Source organism: Salvelinus fontinalis, chromosome 15 (assembly GCF_029448725.1).
Source record: "Salvelinus fontinalis isolate EN_2023a chromosome 15, ASM2944872v1, whole genome shotgun sequence".
NCBI classification, from domain to species: Eukaryota; Metazoa; Chordata; class Actinopteri; order Salmoniformes; family Salmonidae; genus Salvelinus; species Salvelinus fontinalis.
In genome coordinates this window covers 17,846,635-17,872,718 of record NC_074679.1, presented here as the reverse complement: position 1 = coordinate 17,872,718, position 26,084 = coordinate 17,846,635, and the positions used below count along the sequence as shown (strand labels likewise).

The 26,084-nt window shown below is 40.7% G+C and overlaps 1 protein-coding gene across 1 annotated transcript in view; it reads left to right on the top strand.

Annotated features, from left to right (window-relative positions):
- The first annotated feature begins 3,598 nt into the window (after nt 1–3,598).
- The window catches only part of LOC129811490 (tyrosine-protein kinase receptor-like), a 79,746-nt gene continuing 57,260 nt past the window's right edge, over nt 3,599–26,084 (top strand). Inside the window, exons 1-4 of the mRNA XM_055862846.1 lie at nt 3,599–3,848; nt 21,441–21,530; nt 23,720–23,869; nt 25,789–26,017. Of these exons, the coding sequence (XP_055718821.1) occupies nt 3,794–3,848; nt 21,441–21,530; nt 23,720–23,869; nt 25,789–26,017 (524 nt within the window). The 5' untranslated portion in view covers nt 3,599–3,793. The remainder of the gene's footprint in view (nt 3,849–21,440; nt 21,531–23,719; nt 23,870–25,788; nt 26,018–26,084) is intronic.

The following is a 26,084-nucleotide window of genomic DNA, read 5'->3' as shown; positions in this document are numbered from 1 at the left end:
GAGTTGTAGCGATGAGACAAGATAGTAATTACTAGCGATTGGATACCACGAAAATTGGGGAGAAAAGGAGATAAAATAAAAGTTAAAAAAAAATAAAAGAATTGGAGGAAATTAGCTTTGAAATTGCAGTTTCTCTCAGCACCATGGAAAATGTGTAGAATTTGAGGAAATTAGCTTTGAAACTGCAGTTTTTCTCTCAGCACCATGGAAAAATGTGTAGAATTGCAGGAAATGTGCTTTTAAACAGCAAAATTGTTGTCTCTGCGGTGAAGAGGGCCTCTAGAAGTTGGCAGGTTTTTAGGTAAAATGGGAATGTGTTTAAAATATCCACTGTGCAATATATTTAATGCTGAGTGCCTAACAGAGACTTATACAGTCACATTTTCTTAACTTGGTATGTCTTGGTCAGGATCGAACACCTAACCTTCTGACTTCAAAAAAGAAACTCTTACTACGTGGTAGGCTCAATATATGGGAACAATACCAAAGTACAGGTTGATGACTGAGAGATGCACGCCGTCAACCGTTTTTGTTGGCTGTCTTCTCCTCGGTTTCATTATTCTCCTCCTGCATTTTTCTACTTTGTGTTCCACTGTCTGTTTCTTAGTGATCTGCCTTCCTTCATGTTAACACTACGGCTATAAGCCTCCTTCTGACCTGGGTATCTGTTGTGCTTACAGGGAGACAACGTAGGTGGAGGCAACATAGATGGACAAGGCAGGGACATCATGAATCTAATAGGAGGAAAGGAGGGGGGAGAAAAGGTTAAATCTATCCAAATGCAAAAATTACTAAAGATGAGTCTCTGCTCTCAATACTCTGCTCTAAGACATACAACCACCAAGATAGCTCTTAGTGATTTATTGGACATTATAGATCTCCTTTGTCCAGAAGGGACACACGGCTTTCACAACAGTCTCTACAGATTTATGGAGTATTTTGACTTTAATGACTCTTTTGAAATGCAGTATATTTGTCCAACATGCCAGTATTTCTTTGGCAGTGAAGTGCCAGATAATTGCACATCATGTTGTTGCCCCCCTGGGGATGTGCCATCTCTTGTCAAGAGTGGATCAGTGTTCATGAAATGATCAGTGAAAAAACAACGAGGAAAAGTTATCAGACCCCAAATTCTGTGACACAGAATATAAGTATTGTAGGTCCAAGAGCAGCCCAGATAGTATAGATGACATTTATGATGGTGCATTATACAAATTAATAGATGCCCTTAATGGCACTGACTTAATGAACATTTTACTCTCATGGAATGTAGATGGTGTTCCAATATTCAAGTCCTCTCCCTTTCACGTCTGGCCCCTACAAGTCACAGTTCATTTACTTCCCCCGAATCTAAGAGCGTAGCACATCATTCGAGTGGGGCTGTGCTTTGGGCCAAAGAGCACAGAAATTAATTCTTTCCTTTAGCTCTTTGTGTTTGAGTGTGTTTCACATGAAGGTTGAGGACTTGACAAGCCAGTTGAGAGGGACACCCACAAATGTACCTGTGTACAGTTTACTATGTATTTGTGATTCCCCCGCTGCCTGCAAAGGACAGAATATCAAGCAATTCAATGGTGAACTTGGATGCAACTGGTGCTATCACAAAGGAGAAGTGGTAGAAAAGGGAAATGGGTTCACTAGAGTGTATCCGCTTGAGAGTGAGCCAGAGCCACGCACAGACACTAAACACCGCAGAGAGGTTGCCTTGGTGATAGAGTGAGCCAGAGCCACGCACAGACACTAAACACCGCAGGGAGGTTGCCTTGGTGATTGAGTGAGCCAGAGCCACGCACAGACACTAAACACCGCAGAGAGGTTGCCTTGGTGATTGAGTGAGCCAGAGCCACGCACAGACACTAAACACCACAGAGAGGTTGCCTTGGTGATAGAGTCAGGGGACATCGTACATGGTGTTAACCCTTTCTTGAACTGCATTGTTGGTTAAGGACTTGTAAGTAAGCATTTCACGGTAATGTCTACACCTGTTGTATTTGGCGCATGTGACAAATAAAGTTTGATTTGAATTGCAATATCTTGTAGGAATATCAAAATCTTGCAGGTTTTGGTCCTGCAGAATTCAACATGGAATTACTTGGAATCTTGCAGGAATTGCCACATTTGAACAGGATTTTCAACATTTCTGCAGGACAATTCATACTCCTGCAGGAGCACCAGGGACTTTTCCTGTAGGCTTTTATCAATCCTACAGTATTCCTGCAGGATACCTGCACAATTCCTTCACAAAAGGTTGAATTCCTGCAAGATTCCTGTAGGACTTTTTTGTAAGGGCACCCCTTATAACAGTGGAGCTGATATAGTTCTGGCTTTTAATTTTCGCTTGTCTCCATCAACACATCGAAGGTTCTTATTAGCAGGTTATTACGAGGTGACAGGCATATCAATAGCCTGTATTGAAAACACATGTCAGACACTGCACATGGATGCTCAACATAGTAAAATTTTTTGTTACAAGAGGAGGACTGGTGAATTATAAGAATCGCTGAAATATGACACAGTAAGAACCCAATGGCATAATGGGATCATGTAGACTAGAGCAGGTATTCCCAAACTGGGGTACGGCAAATAAAAATGTAATTCACATTTTACTTTTATTTATTTATTTATTTTTAAACTTTATTTATTTTTCACATTTTCTAACAGTACATTTATATTTTCCAATGGGGCTATACATTTGGGTGTGTTTTTGTTGTTGCCTGAGTAGCCTTGTTTCACTGCCAAAAATAAAATAAAATAAAATTAAACCATCTAGTGTTCAGTGAAATAACAACACAATGTCAAATACAGGTAGCCTAGTCAAATAAGTAACATCCAATCACACTAACCGTTACTCTCACGGGAAACCTTTCTCACACGACTGGCCTGTGCGGGACAAAATTGAGGCTATGATCAAAAAGTTGAGGCTCTTTTCTGTCTGCATTAACAAGGAAAACACACAGGTCTTTCCATCATTGTATGATTTTTTTGTGTGCAATGTTTATATTGCTTTAAAGTAACTGTCCAGCGAAAATATCACATTTAAAAGTTAATATTGTGTTAACTCATACCCAAATAATGTTGTTGACTCGTTTCATACTCGTATTTGTGGCCAAAGCATACATTTGAGAAAACAACACTGGCTATTTCCACATAGAGAATGATATCATCTGGCCTCATTGACCGAGCTGACCAATCAGTGGTCTACTTACATTAATATTTGTAATCACAGTATACTTCCACACCATTCTGTTTCTGGGGTATACCCACACAATTCCAAAACGGAGAAGCTGCTTGTAAAATACTTAATTACATTTTTTGGAAGGAAAAGTTTTTCACTCATATTGTAATTAGTTATTGGTCCTATTTCCTACAAATCTGAAAACATTGGAAGGTTACGATTTCTTAACGCAAACAGTACACCATGGCATGACCATACCAACCGCTACATACAAGCCATCTGCAAGGCAGTGTACAGTATGGCGCAATAACTGCTCGGTAAAAAAAGAGCAGCAGGCGTTAGGACCAAGTGTCTGACTAGGCAGAGGTAGTAACCCAAAGAGAGAGAGTTTAAATCTGTCGCGAGTTCAGACCCAATCGCTGCGGCATCAGCATCAGAATGTATTATTCGACTACTGCAAGCGGGAGAAGAAACTGCACTTGTAAAGAGGCTGCGCGTCCTTTGGACTTGGTGATCTCTAAAACGTGTTTTTAGTTTAGCATTTGTTTACATTACTAAATAAAGTGGCAAAAGTGCAAAATAGAGACAACTCTTTCCAGGATCCTTCCAAAAAGAGCCATGGATTATATAGGAAGACACATTTGTATTAATATTGCTCTCAGTGTTTTCATAGGTAAGTAACCTACTAGCTAGTCATTCATTGATAATCTGCTAGGCTATATTTGGGCACTTATATTAAATCAATTTCAGTAATATTTTTTTCATCGCTTTAGTTTGGTGTAGTAGACTAAGTCCACTTTATTCGAAGTTTCAACATCAGTTCGCCTCACGGTCATGAGATTCGTCTACTCCTATGATACGCATATACATCAAGTAACTTTATTGGGCAATTGTTACACATTCCCGAACGAATTTCATCAAGGTAAACATAATTTTAGAGTTATTTAAGGTTCTATCAAATCTGTATAACTGAAGTGTAACAGATTGCGTGCTAGAAATGTAAAGATAATTTCCGATTGATCTGACATATGCAGCGTTTACGGTGAATGCAGCCTCCGTGGGAACATCACCTTTCAATTTAAATGATGCTGTAACGCTGAAATTCCGAGACAGAGATTGAATTGCTCCCTTAGAGTCATTTTCAACTGAGTTGCTTCTAGAACATTGCTATTTGACATACAACGTGATTCTTGAACGTTTGAAACCCTGCATGTTTGGAACGGTGCTGGGTTATATCAAAACACGATATCCAAATGGATAGATGTCCATATGTTGTCAATATGTAGCCCACTTAACTGTGCCTCATACTTTTTTCCTACTGTAGGTCACGTCTTTGATTTACTTGTATAACTTTCTAAACTAGAATAAGCCTTTATTGGCCATACATTATACAAATCCTCTCAATCTCCACAATCAGTAATGTCTCAATCAGAGAGTTCCTGGGGATCCTGCTTGTACATGTCTGTTTTAACTGGAGTCTATATTTCTGCATATAGTGCTTCTTTAGAAAATGGGCACACTGTAAATGTACACACACAAACTCACTGACTGTCTCATGAGGAATTATGACTGCACTCCCACACACGCTGTGCCTTATGATTTAGCATTAGCAATAAATCTGCGTTTTCTCAATTAGTTTTATGTAAATATGACATGAAAACACTCATGTAAGATTCATGAAGTTCAAATGTAAGTTTAATCAGAATAATTTTGTAAATGTTTTCATTTGGCAAAAAAATTAAGTACTTGCATAATTATCTCTCAAATTTTTAAGAAGAAAAATTATAAATTATATATAAAAAAGTGTCCAAATTACAGTAGGCGGTTTTGCTCTGTTTTATAGTGGCTTATTTCGTTATAGTTTTATGAAATCGTTATTGCTATATATTGTGGCAGAAATTTCCCTAGATGAGGATCATTTAAGTATTTCACATCAAATCAAAATAAATTGTATTTGTCACATGCGCCGAATACAACAGGTGTAGTAGACCTTACAGTGAAATGCTTACTTACAAGCCCCTAACTGTCACGCCCTGACCATAGTTTGCTTTGTATGTTTCTATGTTTTTGTTTGGTCAGGGTGTGATGTGGGTGGGCATTCTATGTCTGGTGTTCTATGTTGTCCTTGTGTTGTATTTCTATGTCTGGCCTGATATGGTTCTCAATCAGAGGCAGCTGTCATTCATTGTCTCTGATTGAAAATCATATTTAGGTAGCCTGTTTTCCTTTGTGTTTTGTGGGTGGTTATTTTCTGTGTCTGTGCTTCACCATACGGAACTGTCTTGGTTGTTTGTCAGTTTATTGTTTTTTTGTTCTTTGTTCAAGTATTCTCATTAAAATGGATACTTACCACGCTGCGCATTGGTTCTCTTCTCATCACTACGACGATCGTTACACTAACTAACAATGCTTTAAGAAGTTTTAAGAAAAAATATAAACTACTAAGTGTTAAGTAAAAAATAGATAAGTAGAAAATAGAAAATAAAAGTAACAAAAAATTAAACAGCAGCAGTAAAATAACAATAGCGAGACTATATACAGGGGGTACCGGTACAGAGTCAATGTGTGGGGGCACCGGTTAGTCGAGGTAATTGAGGTAATATGTACATGTAGGTAGAGTTAAAGTGACTATGCATAGATTATAAACAGAGAGTAAGCAGCGTAGAAAGAGGGGTCTGGGTAGCCCTTTGATTAGATGTTCTGGAGTCTTATGGCTTGGGGGTAGAAGCTGTTTAGAAGCCTCTTGGACCTAGACTTGGTGCTCCGGTACCTCTGCCATGCAGAAGCAGAGAGAACAGTCTATGACTAGGGTGGCTGGAGTCTTTGACAATTTTTAGGGCCTTCCTCGGACACCGCCTGGTATAGAGGTCCTGGATGGCAGGAAGCTTTGCCCCAGTTTTGTACTGGGCCGTATGCACTACCCTCTGTTGTTCCTTGCGGTCGGAGGCCGAGCAGTTGACATACCAGGCAGTGATGCAACTAGTCAGGATGCTCTCGATGGTGCAGCTGTAGAACCTTTTGAGGATCTGAGGACCCATGCCAAATCTTTTCAGTCTCCTGAGGTTGAATAGATTTTATTGTGCCTTCTTCACGACTGTCTTGGCGTGCTTGGACCCTGATAGTTTGTTGGTGATGTGAACACCAAGGAACTTGAAGCTCTCAACCTGCTCCACTACAGCCCTGTCGATGAGAATGGGGGCGTGCTCGGTCCTCCTTTCCCTGTAGTCCACAACAGCTCCTTTGTCTTGATCACGTTGATGGAGAGGTTGTTGTCCTGGTACCACGCGGCCAGGTCTCTGACCTCCTCCCTATAGGCTGTCTCGTTGTTGTCAGTGATCAGGACTCCCAATGTTGTGTCATCGGCAAACTTAATGATGGTGTTGGAGTCGTGCCTGGCAAGCAGTCATGAGTGAACAGGGAGTACAGGAGGGGACTGAGGAGGCACCCCTGAGGGGCCCCTGTGTTGAGGATCAGCGTGGCGGATGTGTTGCTACCTACCCTTACCACCTGGGGGCAGGAAGTCAGGAAGTCAGGAAGTCCAGGATCCAGTTGCAGAGAGAGGTGGTTAGTCCCAGGGTCCTTAGCTTATTGATGAGCTTTGTGCACGCTGATGTTCAATGCTGAGCTGTAGTCAATAAATAGCATTCTCACATAGGTGTTCCTTTTGCCCAGGTGGGAAAGGGCAGTGTGGAGTGCAATAGAGATTGCGTCATCTGTGGATCGGTTTGGGCGGTATGCTAATTGTAGTGGGTCTAGGGTTTCTGGGATAATGGTGTTGATGTGAACCATGACCAGCCTTTCAAAGCACTTCATGGCTATAGACGTGAGTGCTACGGGTCTGTAGTCATTTAGGCAGGATAACTTAGTGTTTTTGGGCACAAAGACTAAGGAGGAGGTCAGAGACCTGGCCAGGTGGTGCCAGATAAACAACCTATCCCTCAACGTAACCTAGACTAAGGAGATGATTGTGGACTACAGAAAAAGGAGGACCGAGCACGCCCCCATTCTCATCGACGGGGCTGTAGTGGAGCAGGTTGAGAGCTTCAAGTTCCTTGGTGTCCACATCAACAACAAACTAGAATGGTCCAAACACACCAAGACAGTCGTGAAGAGTGCACGACAAAGCCTATTCCCCCTCAGGAAACTAAAAAGATTTGGCATGTGTCCTGAGATCCTCAAAAGGTTCTACAGCTGCGACATCGAGAGCATCCTGACTAGTTGCATCACTGCCTGGTACGGCAATTGCTCGGCCTCTGACCGCAAGGCACTACATAGGGTAATGCGTACGGCCCAGTACATCACTGGGGCTAAGCTGCCTGCCATCCAGGACCTCTACACCAGGCGGTGTCAGAGGAAGGCCCGAGAAATTGTCAAAGACCCCAGCCACCCCAGTCATAGACTGTTCTCTCTACTACCGCATGGCAAGCGACACCGGAGTGCCAAGTTTAGGACAAAAAAGCTTCTCAACATTTTTAACCCCAAGCCATAAGACTCCTGAACAGGTAATCAAATGGCTACCCGGACTATCTGCATTGTCCTGCCACCCACCACCCGCAAACCCCACTTTTACGCTACTGCTACTCTCTGTTCATCACATATGCATAGTCACTTTAACCATATTTTCATGTACATACTACCTCAATCAGCCTGACTAACCGGTGTCTGTATGTAGCCTCGCTACTGTTATAGCCTTGCTACTGTATATAGCCTGTCTTTTTACTGTTGTTTTATTTCTTTACCTACCTATTGTTCATCTAATACCTTTTTGCACTATTGGTTAGAGCCTGTAAGTAAGCATTTCACTGTCAGGTCTACACCTGTTGTATTCGGCGCATGTGACAAATAAACTTTGATTTGATTTGTTTAAGCAATGTTGTGCTGCTATTTTTATTGACTTGGCCAAAGCTTTTGATGCGGTAGACCATTCCATTCTTGTAGGCCGGCTAATGAGTATTGGTGTCTCTGAGGGGTCTTTGGCACCTCCAAAACACCTCCAAAACAAAGGTCATGTGGTTTGGTAAGAAGAATGCCCCACTCCACACCGGTGTGATTACTACCTCTGAGGGTTTAGAGCTTGAGGTAATCAACTCATACAAGTAATTGGGAGTATGGCTAGATGGTACACTGTCCTTCTCTCAGCACATATCAAAGCTGCAGGCTAAGGTTAAATCTAGACTTGGTTTCCTCTATCGTAATCGCGCCTCTTTCAACCCAGCTGCCAAACTAACCCTGATTCAGATGACCATCCTACCCATGCTAGATTCGGTAGACGTAATTTATAGATCGGCAGGTAAGGGTGCTCTCGAGCAGCTAGAGGTTCTTTACCATTCGGCCATCAGATTTGCCACCAATGCTCTTTATAGGACACATCAATGCACTCTATACTCCTCTGTAAACTGGTCATCTCTGTATACACGTCGCAAGACCCACTGGTTTATGCTTATTTACAAAACCCGCTTTGGCCTCACTCTCCTCTACCTGAGATATCTACTGCAGCCCCCATCCTCCACATACAACACCCATTCTGCCAGTCACATTCTGTTAAAGGTCCCCAAAGCACACACATCCCTGGGTCGCTCTTCTTTTTAGTTCGCTGCAGCTAGCGACTGGAACGAGCTGCAAAAAACACTCAAACTCAATCATGAACACTAGCGTGATGTATTGTTGTCTCTACCTTCTTGCCCTTTGTGCTGTTATCTATGCCCAATAATGTTTGTACCATGTTTTGTGCTGCTACCATGTTGTGTTGCTGCCATGTTGTGTTGCTACCATTTTGTTGTCATGTTGTGTTGCTACCATGCTGTGTTGTCATGTGTTGCTGCCATGCTATGTTGTTGTGTTAGGTCTCTCTTTTTGTAGTGTTGTGGTGTCTCTCTTGACGTGATGTGTGTTTTGTCCTATATTATTATTATAATTTTTATTTTATCCCAGCCTCCCGTCCCCGTAGGAGGCCTTTTGCCTTTTGGTAGGCCATCATTGTAAATACGAATTTGTTCTAAACTGACTTGCCTAGTTAAATAAAGGTAAAATAATAATAATAAACATGGGGAAAGGCAAAGAACTCACAAATGAAAAGAGATAAATGATTGTTGACTTTCATTAATCAGCCAATGAGACAAAAAAACTATGAAAAGCCAAATATGCCACTTACCACTATTAGGGCAACAAATAACAAGTTTAAAACCACTGCAACCGTGGTAAACTTGCCTGGTAGAGGACAGGTGTATTTTGTCCCCACGCACAGCAAGGAAGATCTTTCGAGAGGCAAAGAGTGCAAGGGCCACAGTTGAAGAAATTACAGAACTTGGTCACATCTTGGGGTCACTAAGTCTCCAAATCTACAGTTAGATGCCACCTCCATGCCAATAGGCTATTTGGAAGGGTTGCCATAAAAAAGCATTTATTGAGGTCAACCAACAAATGTAAATGACTGGAGTTTGCTAAATGGCATTGGCACTTGGATTGGAACCAGGTGCTATGGTCAGATGAGAAGAAAATAGAGGTCTTTGGCCACACACAGCAGTGGTGGGTTTGGCCTTGTAAGAAGGATGCATATGCAGAAAATAACCTCATACCTACTGTAAAATATTGTGGTAGATCTTTAGTGTTCTGGGGCTGTTTTGCTTCTACTAGTTCTGGGGCCCTTGTTAAAGTCAACAGCATCATGAACTACCAAGTACCAGGACATTTTAGCCAAAAATCTGGTTGCCTCTGCCAGGTGGAGGAAACTTGGCCGCAAGTTGATCTTCCAAGACAATGACCACAAGCACAAATCAAAATCTACAAAGAAATGGTTAATTGACCAAAAATCAACATTTTACGATGGTCATCTCAGTCTCCGGACATGAACCCCATTGAAAACCTGTGGTTTTCAGTATTTGTATTATTTATTTTATACATCATGTTTCGCTCATGTTCATCAAGGGTGCCAATCATTTTGGATGTGGCTGCACTTTACTCCTTAGCCTCAGAGAGAAGAGATCTGGTTTGTATTCAAGGTCTAACCCAACTGCTTTTCTCACCAATGTCTCAGGGTCAGATGATATTGTCAAGGTATTATACGGATGTTGAAGCTGTATTTTACAGTCACTATGGACGGATGCACAATGTATCAGAAAATTCACTATGTTATTTTTTAACAATAATAATAATAACTATTTCTAGAGTGCTTTTCAATAACAAATGATCAAAGTCAAATCATATAAATAAATAAAAGCACTACAAAGATACAGAGACAGAAAAATTGAGAAGTTAAACAAAATACCGAAATAAAATCACACATTAAAATCAGTTTTAGGAGGGCTAAAGGAGGGTTTGGCTGGGGGGACTTTACTTTACTCATCATGCTCTAGCGATTCCTTGTGGCGGGCCAGGCACCTGCAAGCTGACTTCGGTCGTCAGTTGAACTGTGTTTCTTGTAACACTTTGGTGCGGCAGGCTTCCGGGTTAAGCGAGCGGGTGTTAATAAGAAGTGCGGCTTGGCACTTGAATCGACCTTCGCCTCTCCCGAGCCCATCTGGGAATTGCCGTGATGAGACAAGGTTGTAATTGAATCGCAATTGGATATCACGAAATTGGGGAGAAAAAGGGAGTACATAAAAAAAAAAAAAAAAAAAAGAGGCACTTATTCTAAAATCCTGATCTCTGTTGACAAGGAGTTACTTCTATTTTAAGCTCATGGGAGTGTTATTCCTCCATGTTTTCTTCAAATGGTGATAAAGTATACCCATGTGGTAAAATGTGTTTGAAGGTAGTGGGTTTGATCAGCACCAAGGTCATTTGTCAGGATAAATTGTCCAGGTCATATCACCACAAAACATTCCTTTGTGAATAAAGAATAATGATGATTCCTTTTGACAGGTCTTGTTACATTCATCAAAGCATGTGTTGGTAACAGTAGTCATTGGTTAAATTAATTATACTACTTGTCTTGAGAGTTTTTTTGTTGTGCTGCTTTCAGTTTCCAGTCTTATTCAGTTCCGGTTGTTTATAGTCAGTAAAGAACTTTATAGCTTTGTTTATTTTCTAATGACATATGAAAGATGGAAATGAGTTAGTTGTACAGGCATTTAATGGTGCATTGGAAGAACAGCACCATGGTCTAGGCCTTTTAGCTCCAGTAAATTGCCCATGCACTGTCAAAGCTCTATTATTAGTGTATCCCTCTGGACATCCCCTCTCAGTTGGCACAGCACCATTCTTTCTTGACATCCTGCAGAGCTTCTAACACCAACATGTGTGATATGTGTAGCATTTTCTGAATGAATAGACAGTGGATGACTCAAAAGTATAAACCCAGCAAACAGAGGATGTCCTGACGATGTTAGGCAACCATTCTGCGATGTCCCGGGGAAGTCTTACCGACTCATTATTGTTTGCAGTGTAAACTAGTGTCAGTTCGGAATTATGCAGACCACTGATTCTAGTTGATGTCTCTCTATAACGAATCATGCTTCAGGATTTGGATATGGTTTTCATTAAAACAAGATTGGAAATAAATGGCTCCCTTCCAAAGATCTTTTCTGTGAATGACTTAATTTTCTTGCAGATGAGATCAAGTATTATACATTTTGGGCACTCTTTGTTTTTAGAGTACAGTTTGGAAATACCTGAAATAGCTCAGTATTGCTTTATTACCGAGCGTGTCGAGAACATCAAGTTCCTTGTCTTCAAATGTCTAAAATGGTCCACACAGGCGCACAGTCATGAAGAAAGCACTACAACGCCTCTTTCCCCTCAGGAGGTTGAAAAGGTTTGGCATGGGCCCTCAAATCATCAAAAGGTTCTACAGTTGTTCCATTGAGAGCATCTTGACTGGCTGCATCACTGTTTGATATGGAAATAGCACTGCCCTCGATCGCATGGCGCTACAGATGGTGGTGCAGACAGCCCAATGCATCACTATGGCCGAGCTCCCTGCCATCCAGGACCTCTATATCAGGCGGTGGGAAAGGAAGGTCTGGAAAATCACAAAAGACTCCAGCCACCTAAGCCATAGACTCTTCTCTCTGCTTACGTATGGCAAGCAGTACCGGTGCATAAAGTCTGACACCAACAGGCTCCCAAACAGCTTCTATCCCCAAGCCATAAGACTGCTAAATAGCTAACAAAATGCCTACACAGACTATCTGAGTTGACCATTGTATTTATATATATTTTTTTACAAGTCTCTACGGGCACTCACAGGGCCCTACACACTCATGCACACTGACACTCCAACACACACACAAACGCTCACTTCAATGGTCGCACACATAATATGAAGATATATTTATACTGACTCTATACACACGCACACCCACTCACATACAATCATCATATATGCTGCTGCTATTCTGTTTATCATATATCCTAATGCCTAGTCACCTTACCCCTATACATATCCACAGTGCCGTCAGAAAGTATTCATACCCCTTGACTTATTCCACATTCTGTTGTGTTACAGCCTGAATTCAAAATGGATTAATATATTTTTTACACACCCATTTACACACAACATCCCATAATCACAAAGTGAAAACATGTTTTGGAAATGTTTGCAAACTTGTAAGTGTTTACAGCCCTGAGTCAATGCTTTGTATAAAAGCACCTTTTGCAGTGTGTGTCTTTCCAGGTAAGTCTCTAAGAGTTTTCCACACCAGATTGTGCAACAATAGTCTGTTATTCTTTTCACAATTCTTCAAGCTCTGTCAAATTGTTTGTTGATCATTGCTAGACAACCATTTTCAGGTCTTGCCATAAATGTTCAAGTACATTTAAGCCAAAACCTCCCTGGTCTTTGTAGTTGAGTCTGTGTTTGAAATTCACTGCTCGACTGAGGGACCTTACAGATAACTGTATGTGTGGGGTACAGACACGAGGTAGTCATTAAACACTATTATTGCACACAGATTGAGTCCATGCAACTTATTATGTGACTTGTAAAGCATATCTTTATTCCTGAACTCATTTAGGCTTGCCATCAGAATGGGGTTGAATACTTATAGACTCAAGACATTTCAGCTTTTCATTTTTAATTAATGAGTAAACATTTTGAAAAACGTAATTCCACTTAGACATTATGGGGTATTATGTGTAGGCGTAGTGACAAAAAAATCGAATCAATTTTAAATTCAGACTGTAACACAACAAAATGTGGAAAAAGTTAAGTGGTGTGAATACTTTCTGAAGGCACTGTACCTCTATCACTCCAGTATCCCTTCACGTTGTAAATATGGTACTGGAACTGACTGAGCCTGTATATAGAATACTTACTTACATTCTCGTGCTCTTCTTATTTCTTATTTTTATTTCTCGTTTGTTTTTGTTCTACCTTGTGTTATTTTTAGTACTACATTGATATTGATTACAGCATTGTTGGGTTTGGAGCTGGCAAGAAAGGCATTTCACTGTACTTGTGCACGTGACATTACAACTTGAAACTTGAAACTAACCCAGTATGTACTGTTAGCCTTGGAAGAAAAATGGACTTTGAAAATATAACGAGGAGAACACTCCAGTGTGAGAACTGTGGGCTACAGTTTTCCCTGAAAATCTTTCAAGTCCATTTTGTGTGGCAATTTAAATGTTTTTTTTGTAGGTGTTTCTTCTGTTTATCAGACTTCGTCAGAGCATGGAAGTTGTGAAGTGAAATTTAAGTCATGCAAACAATTAAAATCACTCAATCGTACCCAAAAGGCTCTTATCAAGAGTAAACATTCCACATTGTTACCAAGTTGGGGGGGGGTTTGTAGTGTGTGCCTGGTACACCAGGAATAACCTTTGAAGTTTGACTAGATGTGCAGCACGGCAGGGGGGTTATGAACCCAGGCTTATGTGATGGAGCTGAAATACTGTCCAAATCAAATTTTGTCCGTAAACACACCAGCCAGCTGGTCTGCGCATGCTCTGCAACACGGCTAGGGATGCCGTCTGGGCCAGCAGCCTTGCGAGGGTTAACACGTTTAAATGTTTTACTCACGTAGGCCACGGAGAAGGAGAGCCCACAGTCTTTGGTAGCGGGCCGTGTCAGTGGCACTGTATTGTCCTCAAAGCGCGCAAAGAAGTTGTTTAATTTGTTTGGGAACAAGACGTCAATGTCTGCGACGGGGCTGGTTTTCTTTTTGTAATCCGTGATTGTCTGTAGACCCTGCCACATACGTCTCGTGTTTGAGCCGTTGAATTGCGACTCCTCTTTGTCTCTATACTGACGCTTTGCTTGTTTGATTGCCTTACGAAGGGAATAACTACACTGTTTGTATTCGGTCATGTTTCCAGTCGCCTTGCCATGATTAAATGTGGTGGTACATGCTTTCAATTTTGTGCAAAAGCTGCCATCAATCCACGGTTTCTGGTTAGGGAAGGTTTTAATTGTCACAGTGGGTACAACACCTCCTATACACTTCCTTATAAACTCACTCACAGAGTCAGCGTATAAGTCATATCCCAGTCTACGTGATCGAAGCAATCTTGAAGCGTGGAATCTGATTGGTCAGACCAGCATTGGATAGACCTAAGCACAGGCGTTTCCTGTTTTAGTTTCTGCCTATAGAAGGGGACCAATAAGATGGAGTCATGGTCAGATTTGCCAAAAGGAAGGCGGGGGAGGGCCTTGTATGCATCACAGAAGTTAGAGTAGCAGTGGTTGAGTGTGTTACTCGCTTGTGTACTGCAATCGATATGCTGATAGAATTTAGGTAGCCTTGTTCTCAAATTAGCTTTGTTAAAATCCCCAACTACAATAAATGCAGCCTCAGGATATATGGTTTCCAATTTGCATAAAGTCCAGTGAAGTTCCGTGATGGCCGTCTTGGTATCCGCTTGCTGGGGGATATACACGGCTGTGACGATAACCGAGGAGAGTTCTCTTGGGAGGTAATGTGGTCGGCATTTGATTGTGAGGAATTCTAGGTCAGGTGAACAAAAGGACTTGAGTTCTCGTATGTTGTTACAACTACACCATGAGTCGTTAATCATGAAACATACACCCCTGCCCTCCTTCTTACCAGAGAGATGTTTGTTCCTGTTGGCGCGATGCACTGAAAATCCCGTTGGCTGTACGGACTCCGACAGCATGTTCCCAGCTAGCCATGTCTCCGTGAAACAGAGTATGTTACAATCCCGGATATCTCTTTGGAAAGCAACTCTTGCCTTAATTTCGTCAACTTTGTTAACTAGGTACTGGACATTTAATGAGTACTATACTCGGAAGCGGTGGGTGGTGTGTGCGCACATCCGAAGCCTCACTAGAAGACCGCTCCAACACCCTCTCCTCCGATGGCACTGTTTCGGGTCGGCCTCTGGAATCAGTTCAAATGCCCTGGGCGGTGCAGACAAAGTATCCGCTTTGGGAAAGTCATATTCCAGGTCGCAATGCTGGTTGTGCTGGTAAGTTGACGTCTCTCTGATATCCAATAGTTCTTCCCGGCTGTATGAAATAACACTTACGGTTTTCTGGGCTAACAATGTAAGAAATAATACATAAAAACGAAATACTTCACAGTTTCCTAAGGACTTGAAGCAAAGCTGCCATCTATATCGGTACCATCTTTGGTTATGGGATTAAAAAAAGAAGACACCTGTACAATGTCAGATATAGAGTTGAAATGTATTCAATCTTAAGTTTGCATCCCAATATAACACTTTATATACATTACAGAAGAATGAAATATAACAAAACCATTTGACATAGAAACATCTGATTTTCGTCTGGTTTTTATACGTTTTGAAAAATATGAATACAATTCCACACATGAGGCCACAAGCTCAATTTACTGCAGGAAAGGGCTACACAGTCAAACAATTCCTTATGCTTTGCCATATTTGGTAGCCAGTAGCTAGCCAACACACCCAAAGTAAACATACATTTATGAGTTTTACTGTTTTCTTCAGCATGTTTTTGAATCCACAATTACTTTATTCTGAAGCCAAGGGCCTTTTTATAGCTTTTGAATCCCAAGCGGTCTCTGTGAAAGGGCATATAAACTGAGAAAATATATTGGTGTTTGCAGTGAAACTGTGGCATCCTACTCTAAATACTGTATTTACAGTCTGACCTCATTTTGCGAACTGCTTTTAATAACAACATTTCTCAAGCATGGCCAATGTGACCTTGTCTCTTATGTTTTTATTGGGCATCTGGCAACTGTCCATTGTCATGTGAGCTTTTCATACAATACTAGTATTGTCTTATTTTAATTGTCTCTTTTGTCCAGTGTTGTTGAGTTATGCCGACCCACTATGAAACCCCCTGTCCCTGTTAGTGTGTATTGATCCTAACTGGACCGTGGGGGTGTGTCACATGATTGTTCCATTAACCCCCAGGGCTCTGATTGTTGGCCTTGTGTCCTGTTTCCGGCCCTCGACTCCATAGAGCTAAAACTGTCATGTCCAGTTTATTTTTGTGTGACTGTGTTGTAGTCACAATTTGGTGATGGTTGTTTCTAATTCGGCTTGCTTTCTATAATTACTCTGTTTATTCACATTTGATCTATTTCAATCCTTTCTGCTGAGTTCCTGTTAGGGGAGTCAGAGATGTAAAGCTGTCGGTAGCCTGGAGCCTTCCCCTACAGAACAACCACATAATTGCACGTGGAAAATCACGTGATTTCACATGAAATTTCACGTGATCACATTTCACATGTGTAATTTCATGTTATCACATTAAATCCATGTTTTTCATGTGATCACGTGTGATCCATGTGTTTTCTCCGTAATGGTCGAGTCAGAGGGATCAGGAAACATGAGTAGTGTTTTATAGAGGTCTTTGTGTTAAAGCGAAGACCTTGGAAGTCGTCAGCCACTCAGCCTTGTTAAAATACTTCAAGTCAGAAGGTGGCAGTAGCTAGCTGTAATAATGTTTTAAAATAATAATAATTTTATAGAAATCTCTTGTTAATACTCGCCAGATGGCCGCAGCTAGATAACTACCTATCAAGATGACGGAGAAACAGTTTAATTCACTCTCCATAATCCCATATCGCCAGTGCCAGCCCATAGCCAAATGTTTAGCTAGCTAGCTAACTTTATCATATTCGCTAGCTAGCACAACATAGCTAATTAGCTAGCTAAGGACACTGAACTAACTCGGCTGCTAACACAGGCAGCTGTTTCATGGAAACTAGCTAATCCATTGTGATTTAATTATAATGTCAATACTAGCTACAGTGGTTAGCAAGCTTGGAGGAAGTATTTAGTGTTGTGTGAATTGCCTCTGTGCACTTGGCTAGCTACCATCCCATAGCCTACATTAGATATGACGTGTGACTGGCTCATCCGTGGATGTATGGAGAAAATGACTTATTATTTTGTTGGCTCCCCCACGTGGGTGTTCGTGCTCTCTGATTGGCTCAAAGTCAAGTTGTAGGCCACCGACCACCAATGCGATTCTGCAAGTAGGAACGGTAGGTTTGTCGCTACCGGGTCGGCACGCAGCAGGTAATGCTTATGTTCTAGCAAGAGAAGGAACGGCCTCTCAGTGCAGCCTGGTCTCATGGTTAGACGTAACATATTAAATGTAAAACCCGAGACACTCAAACTAGTATGATATGTTACGTTTGGTATGGGTACATAAGACAGAAGGTTCCTTCCCTTTCCTGCAGTCAATGACCAAAAGCGCCCCCTTTGGCCTCATGGGTGGAATGTTATTAATATTTTTCAAAATTTCATCATTAATAAAGATTTTTTTAAAAGATAGCCCTATTTGGTAAAATAGAAGAACACCTGAATCTCAGATATAAAATGTGTTTTTACTTGTTTCACACTTTTCTGGTTACTACGTGATTCCATATGTGTTATGTAAATATAAAGTAAAGATAAAGAAAAACCCTTGAATGAGTAGGTGTGTCCAAACTTTTTACTGGGAAAGTGAAAGGGGAATACCTAGTCAGTTGTACAACTGAATGCATTCAACTGAAATGTGTCTTCCACACTTAACCCAACCCCTCTGACACTATATAAAGTGTAATATTGGGATGCAAACTCAACATTGAATACATTTCAACTATATATCTGACATGGTGCAGGTGTCTTCATTTTTTAAAATTATTTTGTTTCCAAGTAGATTTGTTTAAGACTACTAAGAAGCAGTCTGTGTGACCCTGATTTAGCGTACTGTAGTAAAAGGTTAAGTCAAAACGTAAGAAGGGTGGTCGGTCACGCGTATAAAGCGAAGGTATAAGAATCCAAAGGTTGCATGTTCGAATCTCGTCACGGACAACTTTAGCATTTGAACTAATTAGCAGCTTTTTTACTACTTTGCACGTTAGAAAACCCTTCCCCTAACTAACCATATCCATAACCCTTTTAGCTAACCCCTCCCCTAACCTTAACCATTTAACCTAACTCCTAACCTCAAACCCTAGCTAACCATAGCCAGCTAGCTAACATTAGCCACAGCAATTTGGAATTGTTAACACATCATTTGTTTTGCAAATTCATAACATATCGTACGTTTTGCAAATTCGTAATCTATCATACGAATTTTAATTTGGAACAACATCATACGAAATGGATGATGGACATCCACAAACTAATACATACCATACGAAACGTAAAATACATTGCTTTCAGAAAGTATTTACACCACTGGAATTTTTCCACATTTTGTTGTGTTATAGCCTGAATTTAAACTGGATTAAATGTAGATTTTTTTTATCACCACGCCTACACACAATACTCCATAATGTCAAAGTGGAATTATGTTTTTTTATATATATAACAAATAAATTAAAAAAGAAAAGCTGAAATGTCTTGAGTCAGTAAGTATTCAAACCCTCGGTTATGGCAAGCCTAAATAAATTCAGGAGTAAAAAGTTGCTTAACAAGTCACTTAATAAGTCTCATGGACTCCCTCTGTGTGTAAGGTCCGTCAGTCGAGTAGTGATTTCAACCACAGATTCAACCACAAAGACCAGGGAGGTTTTCCAATGCCTCGCAAAGAAGGGCCCCTATTGGTATCACACATTTTTAAAAAGCAGACATTGAATATCCCTTTGAACATATTAATTACACTTTGGATGGTGTATCAATACACTTAGTCACGACACAGATACAGGCATCCTTCCTAACTTAGTTGCTGGAGAGGAATGAAACTGCTCAGGGATTTCACTATGAGGCCAATGGTGACTTTAAAACAGTTACAGAGTGTAATGGCTGTGATAGGATAGAACTGATGATTGATCAACAACATTGTAGTTACTCCACAATACTAACCTAATTGACAGAGTGAAAAGAAGGAAGCGTGTACAGAATAAAAATATTCCAAAACATGCATCCTGTTTGCAACAAGGCACTAAAGTAATACTGTAAAAAAAATGTGTCGAAGCAATGAACTTTTTGTCCTGAATACAGAGTGTTATTTTTGGGTTAAATCCAATACAACACATTTCTGAGTACCACTCAAGTGGTGGCTGCTACATGTTATGGGTATGCTTGTAATCGTTAAGAACTGGGGAGTTTTTCGGAATAAAAAAGACACTAAATGGAGCGAAGCACAGGCAAAATCCTATAGGAAAACCTGTTTCGGTCTGCTTTCCATCAGATACTGGAAGATGAATTCACCTTTCAGCAGGACAATAACCTAAAACACAAGGGCAAATCTACACTGGAGGTGCTTACTAAGAAGACAGTGAATGTTCCTGAGTGGCCGAGTTACAGTTTTGACTTAAATCTGCTTGAAAATCTATGGCAAGACTTCAAAATGGCTGTCTAGCCATGATCAACAACCAATTTGACAGAGCTTGAAGAATTCTTCAAATAATAATGTTCAAATGTTGTACAATCCAGGTGTGCAAAGCTCTTATAATGCAAAGTCTCTAGGGTATGGCGTGTAGATGGGTGAGAAAAAACATATATTTAATCCATTCTTTATTCAGGCTGTAACATACCAAAATGAGGAATAAGTCAAGGGGTATGAATACTTTCTGAAGGCACTGTATCATACTAAATGGAGTGTCCCGGATTTACGTACAGATTTCCCACTGTGATAAGTACCAATCAGCAGTGAGATTCTAGATGTGTTTCATGCTTTAGAATCCCTAAGCCTCTGTTAAACAGAGCACTCACACTTGCAATATTCTCTGCTGTTTGGTCTTGTTTATGGCTCTTCTGTGAATACTTTATTTATATATATTTTTGTTAACACATTCTGAAAGCTGCCTTGAGATCCCAGATTACGTTGGATGCCTCCTGTGGTATAAAATAAACAGGCAGGGAAATATGATTTCCAGAATTTGTTTATCCAAGTGGTTTATTGTCATTTAAACTCACTGACCAGGATTACAGCATGATCCCATCCACCCTCATTTAACTGAGTAAGTGTGGACAAGATGTAGCTAAAGGATTTACTTAATAATTAAGTTCAGCTGATGCTATTAAAATGTAAGGACAGATTCAGGGAGGATGCATTCCTAACTACTACGAATAAGAGAAAGATCTTAATGTCACATCCTCTATAAATAAGCTAAAGATTTTATTGCCAAGTCTAAAAGACAGGCCCAGCCTTTTGTGTTTGATCTGTGTTGTTAATTTATGTCAACAAGAGGACTTAATATGCTGTATGTCAATCCAGAGAGAAGGTTATGAGCTGTTGTGTTATGGTTACCTTGTATGGAACGTATTGTCCCTGATTTTCATGAAAACTAAATTGGGATATTCAATAAATGGGTACCATGAAAATGACTTGTATTTAAAGGCCTTGTCAGGGAACATTGAGGAAGGGAAACGGGGATACCTAGTCAGTTGTACAACTGAGTGCCTTCATCTGAAATGTGTCTTCCACATTTAACCCAACCCCTCTGAATCAGAGGTGCGGTGGGCTGCCTAAATCAACATTCACAGCACCTGGGGAACAGTGGGTTAACTGCCTTGCTCATGGGCAGAACAACAGATTTGTTGTTGGATTCAATCCAGCAACCTTTTGGTTACTGGCCCAACACTCTAACCACTAGTCTACCTGCCGCCGCTACACTCCAACCACTAGGCTACCTGCCATAAGCAAACTATACTTAAGTTTGATCTTTTTGTCGTTATATTATTTTGCGTCAGTGGCGTCTTCAGTAATCTACTTGTCTTGATTGAACTGGCTGTTCATGCAGCTGTGTTGATTTACAGGCCCCAGGGTAGGCAATATCTCTCATTTGAACTTTAAAATGGAAGGACAGCCTGGTGTCCCACTGTCTAAAAGTCCTCTGCTGTCAACCATGTTGTGTGTAAACACTAGGGACACAAAGTCAATAAAAACAATAATGTAACCACTTGTCTCTCTCTTTCGCTCTCTCGCTTTCAGTTGGCAGCTCCAGTCATGATCTACTGGACAAGTCCCTGGAGGAGAGCTTCATGTTTCCCCATCACTTGAGTCCTGAGGACAAGAGCCAAAGTAAGAATCATCCACACCAAGCTGTTGTCATTTGGAGACCTTGGGAAGAAGCATGATTTACTTATTAAATCAATCACATAGAACTCTCCCATATCATTCGTATGAAATATTCAGTGTCTAGAGATCTGAATTTAATCACCCTTTTGTTGCTGATCATTTTCCTGCACAGAAGGAAATGCAAACTTGTAGTGTATTTGAGTTTTAGAAATGCTTGCAAAGTTTGTAATTTCCACTTTGAAATTGTATCAACCCCTACAAAAATAGCCATGAATTATAATCCACGTAATAATTCACATTTCCTGTTCGTGCAGGATTATTTTCCTGCTGTAGAAAACTGGCTCAAATTAAGTTCCTACATCTGTATGGAACACAACCTGTTTAGTTTCATTAATGATAATGTGTGTCAGGGACAATGGGGTTCCGGTTTCTGTTACTATTAATTGTGTTGCCTTATAGGGCTGCCCGTTTCTCTTATGTGTGGTCTGCAGAGAGTTAATCAATGTAATTTAAACTATAGAAAGCACTAATCTAATAGTGTTTGTCATAGCTGTTACATCATTGTAATGTGTTCAAAGCTCACGTTGGCAGTCGCGTTTGTTCTAAATGAGACTTTGCGCATTAAATGAAGACCCTGATGAAATTGAGCTTCACACAAAAATCCTCATCGGCATGTTTTATTTACGACCAAAACAGGTCTTAAATTTTTCACCTAACCACTTACATTCTAGTATTTCTGTTTCCCAGAGGAAAGAGATGTTGTTGTCTTATTAGTGGTTTCACTCCTTCAGGACACATCACATGACTCCCTCCACATTCACTTAGGTTAGATTAGGATTGTTAGACTCAACATGCCAATTATGGAGCCCTTAAAAATCTATCTTTTCCTTTTCCAGAGTGACATTCCCTGGTCTTCTCTGATTATATTGGAGTTGTTTTTATGGTTGATCATTCACAAATCACTAGTTGGTAGGCTTCATCAGACACCAAGGAACGTTCTTAGTCTGCACTATTAAGCAATTTTGAATTGTCTTGTCGGTGTCTTGTTGGAGACTCATATCTCTTGCACTGTACTTTGGGAAAGTCAAAGCGCTCATGGAATCAGTCTGAAACAGCTCAGAACACTAAGCAGGGTTTCTAAGGTCATTTTAATCGAGCTTGGTTGATGAGAAGAAAGTGTACTGAATATGTACTGACATGAGTCATTTGTACGTGAGTGTGTGTGTCTAGTAGCATTATGTTAAATGATGGCTTTTTGTTAAGGCTCAGATATGCTTTATAATGGTTTTTCAATGTTAAACTAAAAAGACAATTTCAACTAATTATGCTGTATGCCTGTATCTGGTTTGGCGTCTGCTGTTCTTGGAGATAGTCAGAGTGGTCTACTTATTGCCACTGTCTGAGTTTGGTAAATAAGCTCTCAGGTAATGGGGCAGCAGGTAGCCTAGTGGTTAGAGTGTTGGGCCAGTAACCGAAAGGTTGCTAGATTGAATCCCTAAACTGACAAGGTCAAATTCTGTCGTTCTGCCCCTGAACAAGGCAGTTAACCCACTGTTCCTAGGCCGTTATTGTAAATAAGAACTTGTTCTTAACTGACTTGCCTGGTTAAATAAAAAAAATATCCATGTCAGAAAGCTCCTTTGGAACAAGTGGAAAGTGTTGGTGACTGCTGTGAGGCTACCAATTATGTGGATTTCTCTGCATCACTTGTTTGAATATGTTGACAATAGAAACAGTAAAGCCTTCTAACTGTGGTAACAGTACCAAGGACACTGTTTCTACTTTAGCCAATTTACTGTAACCATAATGGTTTCAAATGATAATTGCCCTGAGATTTGGTTCACTTCTACTAATTTCACCCATGGGCATTTGGAGTTTTTACTTCTGTTAGGAGCTGTTGGTGGAGTGGAGTATACAGTTATACTGTATATACTGCAGGCGTTGTGATGTCCACATTTCATCATATTTCTGAAGCAGGCTGCAATGTTGGACTAATTTGGCATCAGATGAGGATCATTAGTTCCATGCGTTTCTGTCATTCATTTGTATAATTAATGACGTGAATTAATACAGTACTGAACACAGTACAATAGAAATGACATCATGCAGTGGCCAATGTTTAGCAAGAATGTGTGACGGGAACATAGAGTCAGTCTCAGACATAACAAATTTATTTTTCCTCACTCCTGCAGCAACCTCTTGTGATTTTGAATCGCCTTGCTCTTGGACCTTCTCCAATCACAGTGTCAGAAATGACTGGAGGGCCATGTCACCACAGCAACAAAGATCCAGCACACAGGCCATGAAGCCAGTCAGCGACCATTCGGAGGGGAGCTCTGAAGGTAAGGGAGGAAGCACAGTCACAAAGAGAATACTCCATGTGTGTTTCACTCACACCTTTAATGTGCTACTCCTTTCATCTAACTGAGAGCATAGTGTAGTATACTGTGTCGGGTCTTTGGCATCATTAAAAGTGAAGACTGTTATTTTATCAAATCAATTCTCTGTAATTATTATTACGTAATTAAACTAATCTTCAGATTACAAAGTTATAATAAAATAAAAAAATTGTACAAAGATATTTTAATATCTGATCAATTAGTCTTCTATTAATTAATTATTCTTTACCTCCTGTCAGTCTCATTCCAAACGTCGTAAATTGTTGGTTATCTGCACAAACCCAGCCTTTACTATGAATCATCCATACACCAATTTGCTTAATAATTTATTTACTAACTAACTAAATAATCACAGAAATGCATAAACAAACAAACAGTAGATATGTACTAACAAATGATAGGGAAGATTCCCTAGTGGGCTAAGCTGATATGACGGCTTGGTGGACAAAGGGAAGTGGGTGTGGACTGAGAGAGAGCGGGAAAGACAAAAGGGATCACTACACACAGTTGATAATTATATTCATTGAAATGCCAATCCTTTGCACATGAACGCTCACTCATTCGGGAATAATTGCAATCAATATATATTTACACCCATGTGTTGTGATCTTCTCTGTTGGAATCCGGTCCGTCTGCTGGAGAGTTCCGAGTCTCTCTCTCTCTTTCTGTTTCCCTGAAGATCAAATTATTTCGTGGTTAGATGGATACTTCAGAGTACCATTCAGAAATATTCTCATAGAATAGATGTTTCGGCGGTTGTCGGTATTCGCATCCCAGGTTTACATAATTTCTAGCTGCAGACTAGTAATTAGTATCTAAGATTTTCTCTTATTCGGTAGGGTTCGATAGTCTCAGAGTTGAACCGTTTCCAGCCGTGTAGCCAATGCTCCACGTGGTATGGTCAGGAATTCGCAATCACAGCTCACGCTGTTGGTTTACTCAGGCTTGGTACTCTAACCTGTGCCAGCTCAGCTGACACCGAGATATGCGTGGTCTAAAGAGGATTTCCCGCGGAGGGGGTTTTATTCGTAACAATAGGAAAGGGCTGTTCCATGATGCCGGATCATGTCTGTGCTCACGGGGGCGGGCCAATGACTTAGTTAAACTTTAAAGGGAATACAATTCTCTCACATTAAAGGTTTAACATCACATTACATCATTTCACAAATAGTTTAATCTTTACTCATTCATTTTACACAATAATTAGATGCAAACCTCATAACGGAGGCTCCTGTATAAACAGAGTTATGGTAATGTGGCTGTAGTGTCTTTCATTTGGTAACAAACATGGGGGAAAAAACGGACCGGGTCGTAGCTGGCTTCTCCACTGATCGTTTACACATTCTCCAAAACATGAATATTGTTCAGTTCTCAAATTCTGTGATGTAGTAGAAGTTCCTTTGTTCTACTGTGAAACTCTCTCTCTCTATACTGCATGGCCGGGGGAGAGAGTCTCCGCCAGGAATTTACAGCCTGAGATAACAGAAACTGGGTTTAGGAGAGAGTGAGAGAGAGGGGGAAGGCACACTCTATACCCAGAAAGGGCCACGTCATGACAACTGTATTCAGGGAGATGTAATGGAATTGTTAGAGAGATGGTGACGTGTGTTGAGCGCTGGGGGGGGGGGGTACCCGGCCAAGAGAAACAGAGCTACGGTGTGTAACACTGTATGGAGGTCTATGTGCAGTAGGATAATGCAGCATTTCCCTCCTAATCATTTTGATGTGTTGTTTTGCTTTATAATTAACTGAAAATAATGCTTTCAGTCAGAACAATACAAATATTTTACTATGGGTTGGGTTTTTCATCCAAACACTTCAGATGATGTGTGGAAATTATTGTCTGTCTCCCCCCATTCTAGGTCACTTCCTGCTTTTGAGTCCCTCCGCTTCCTCCAGGGCGTCTAGGAAGTGTGAATACTACATCACTAGTCCAGTGGTCTACAGTAGTGGCCCACTGTGCCATCTGCAGCTGGCCCGCTTTGAGCTGGGGCCCACCGCTGGAAACCTTTCAGTCTTAGTCAAACCAGTCGAATCAGCGTCTGTCATCAGCACAACAGCTCTCAGTGGCAGAGACCAAGATGGCACCAGGTTAGCATGTTTTGATTTTATGCTCATGTTTAGCCTCTTATGCTTTGATTTTATGCTTGTTCACTTT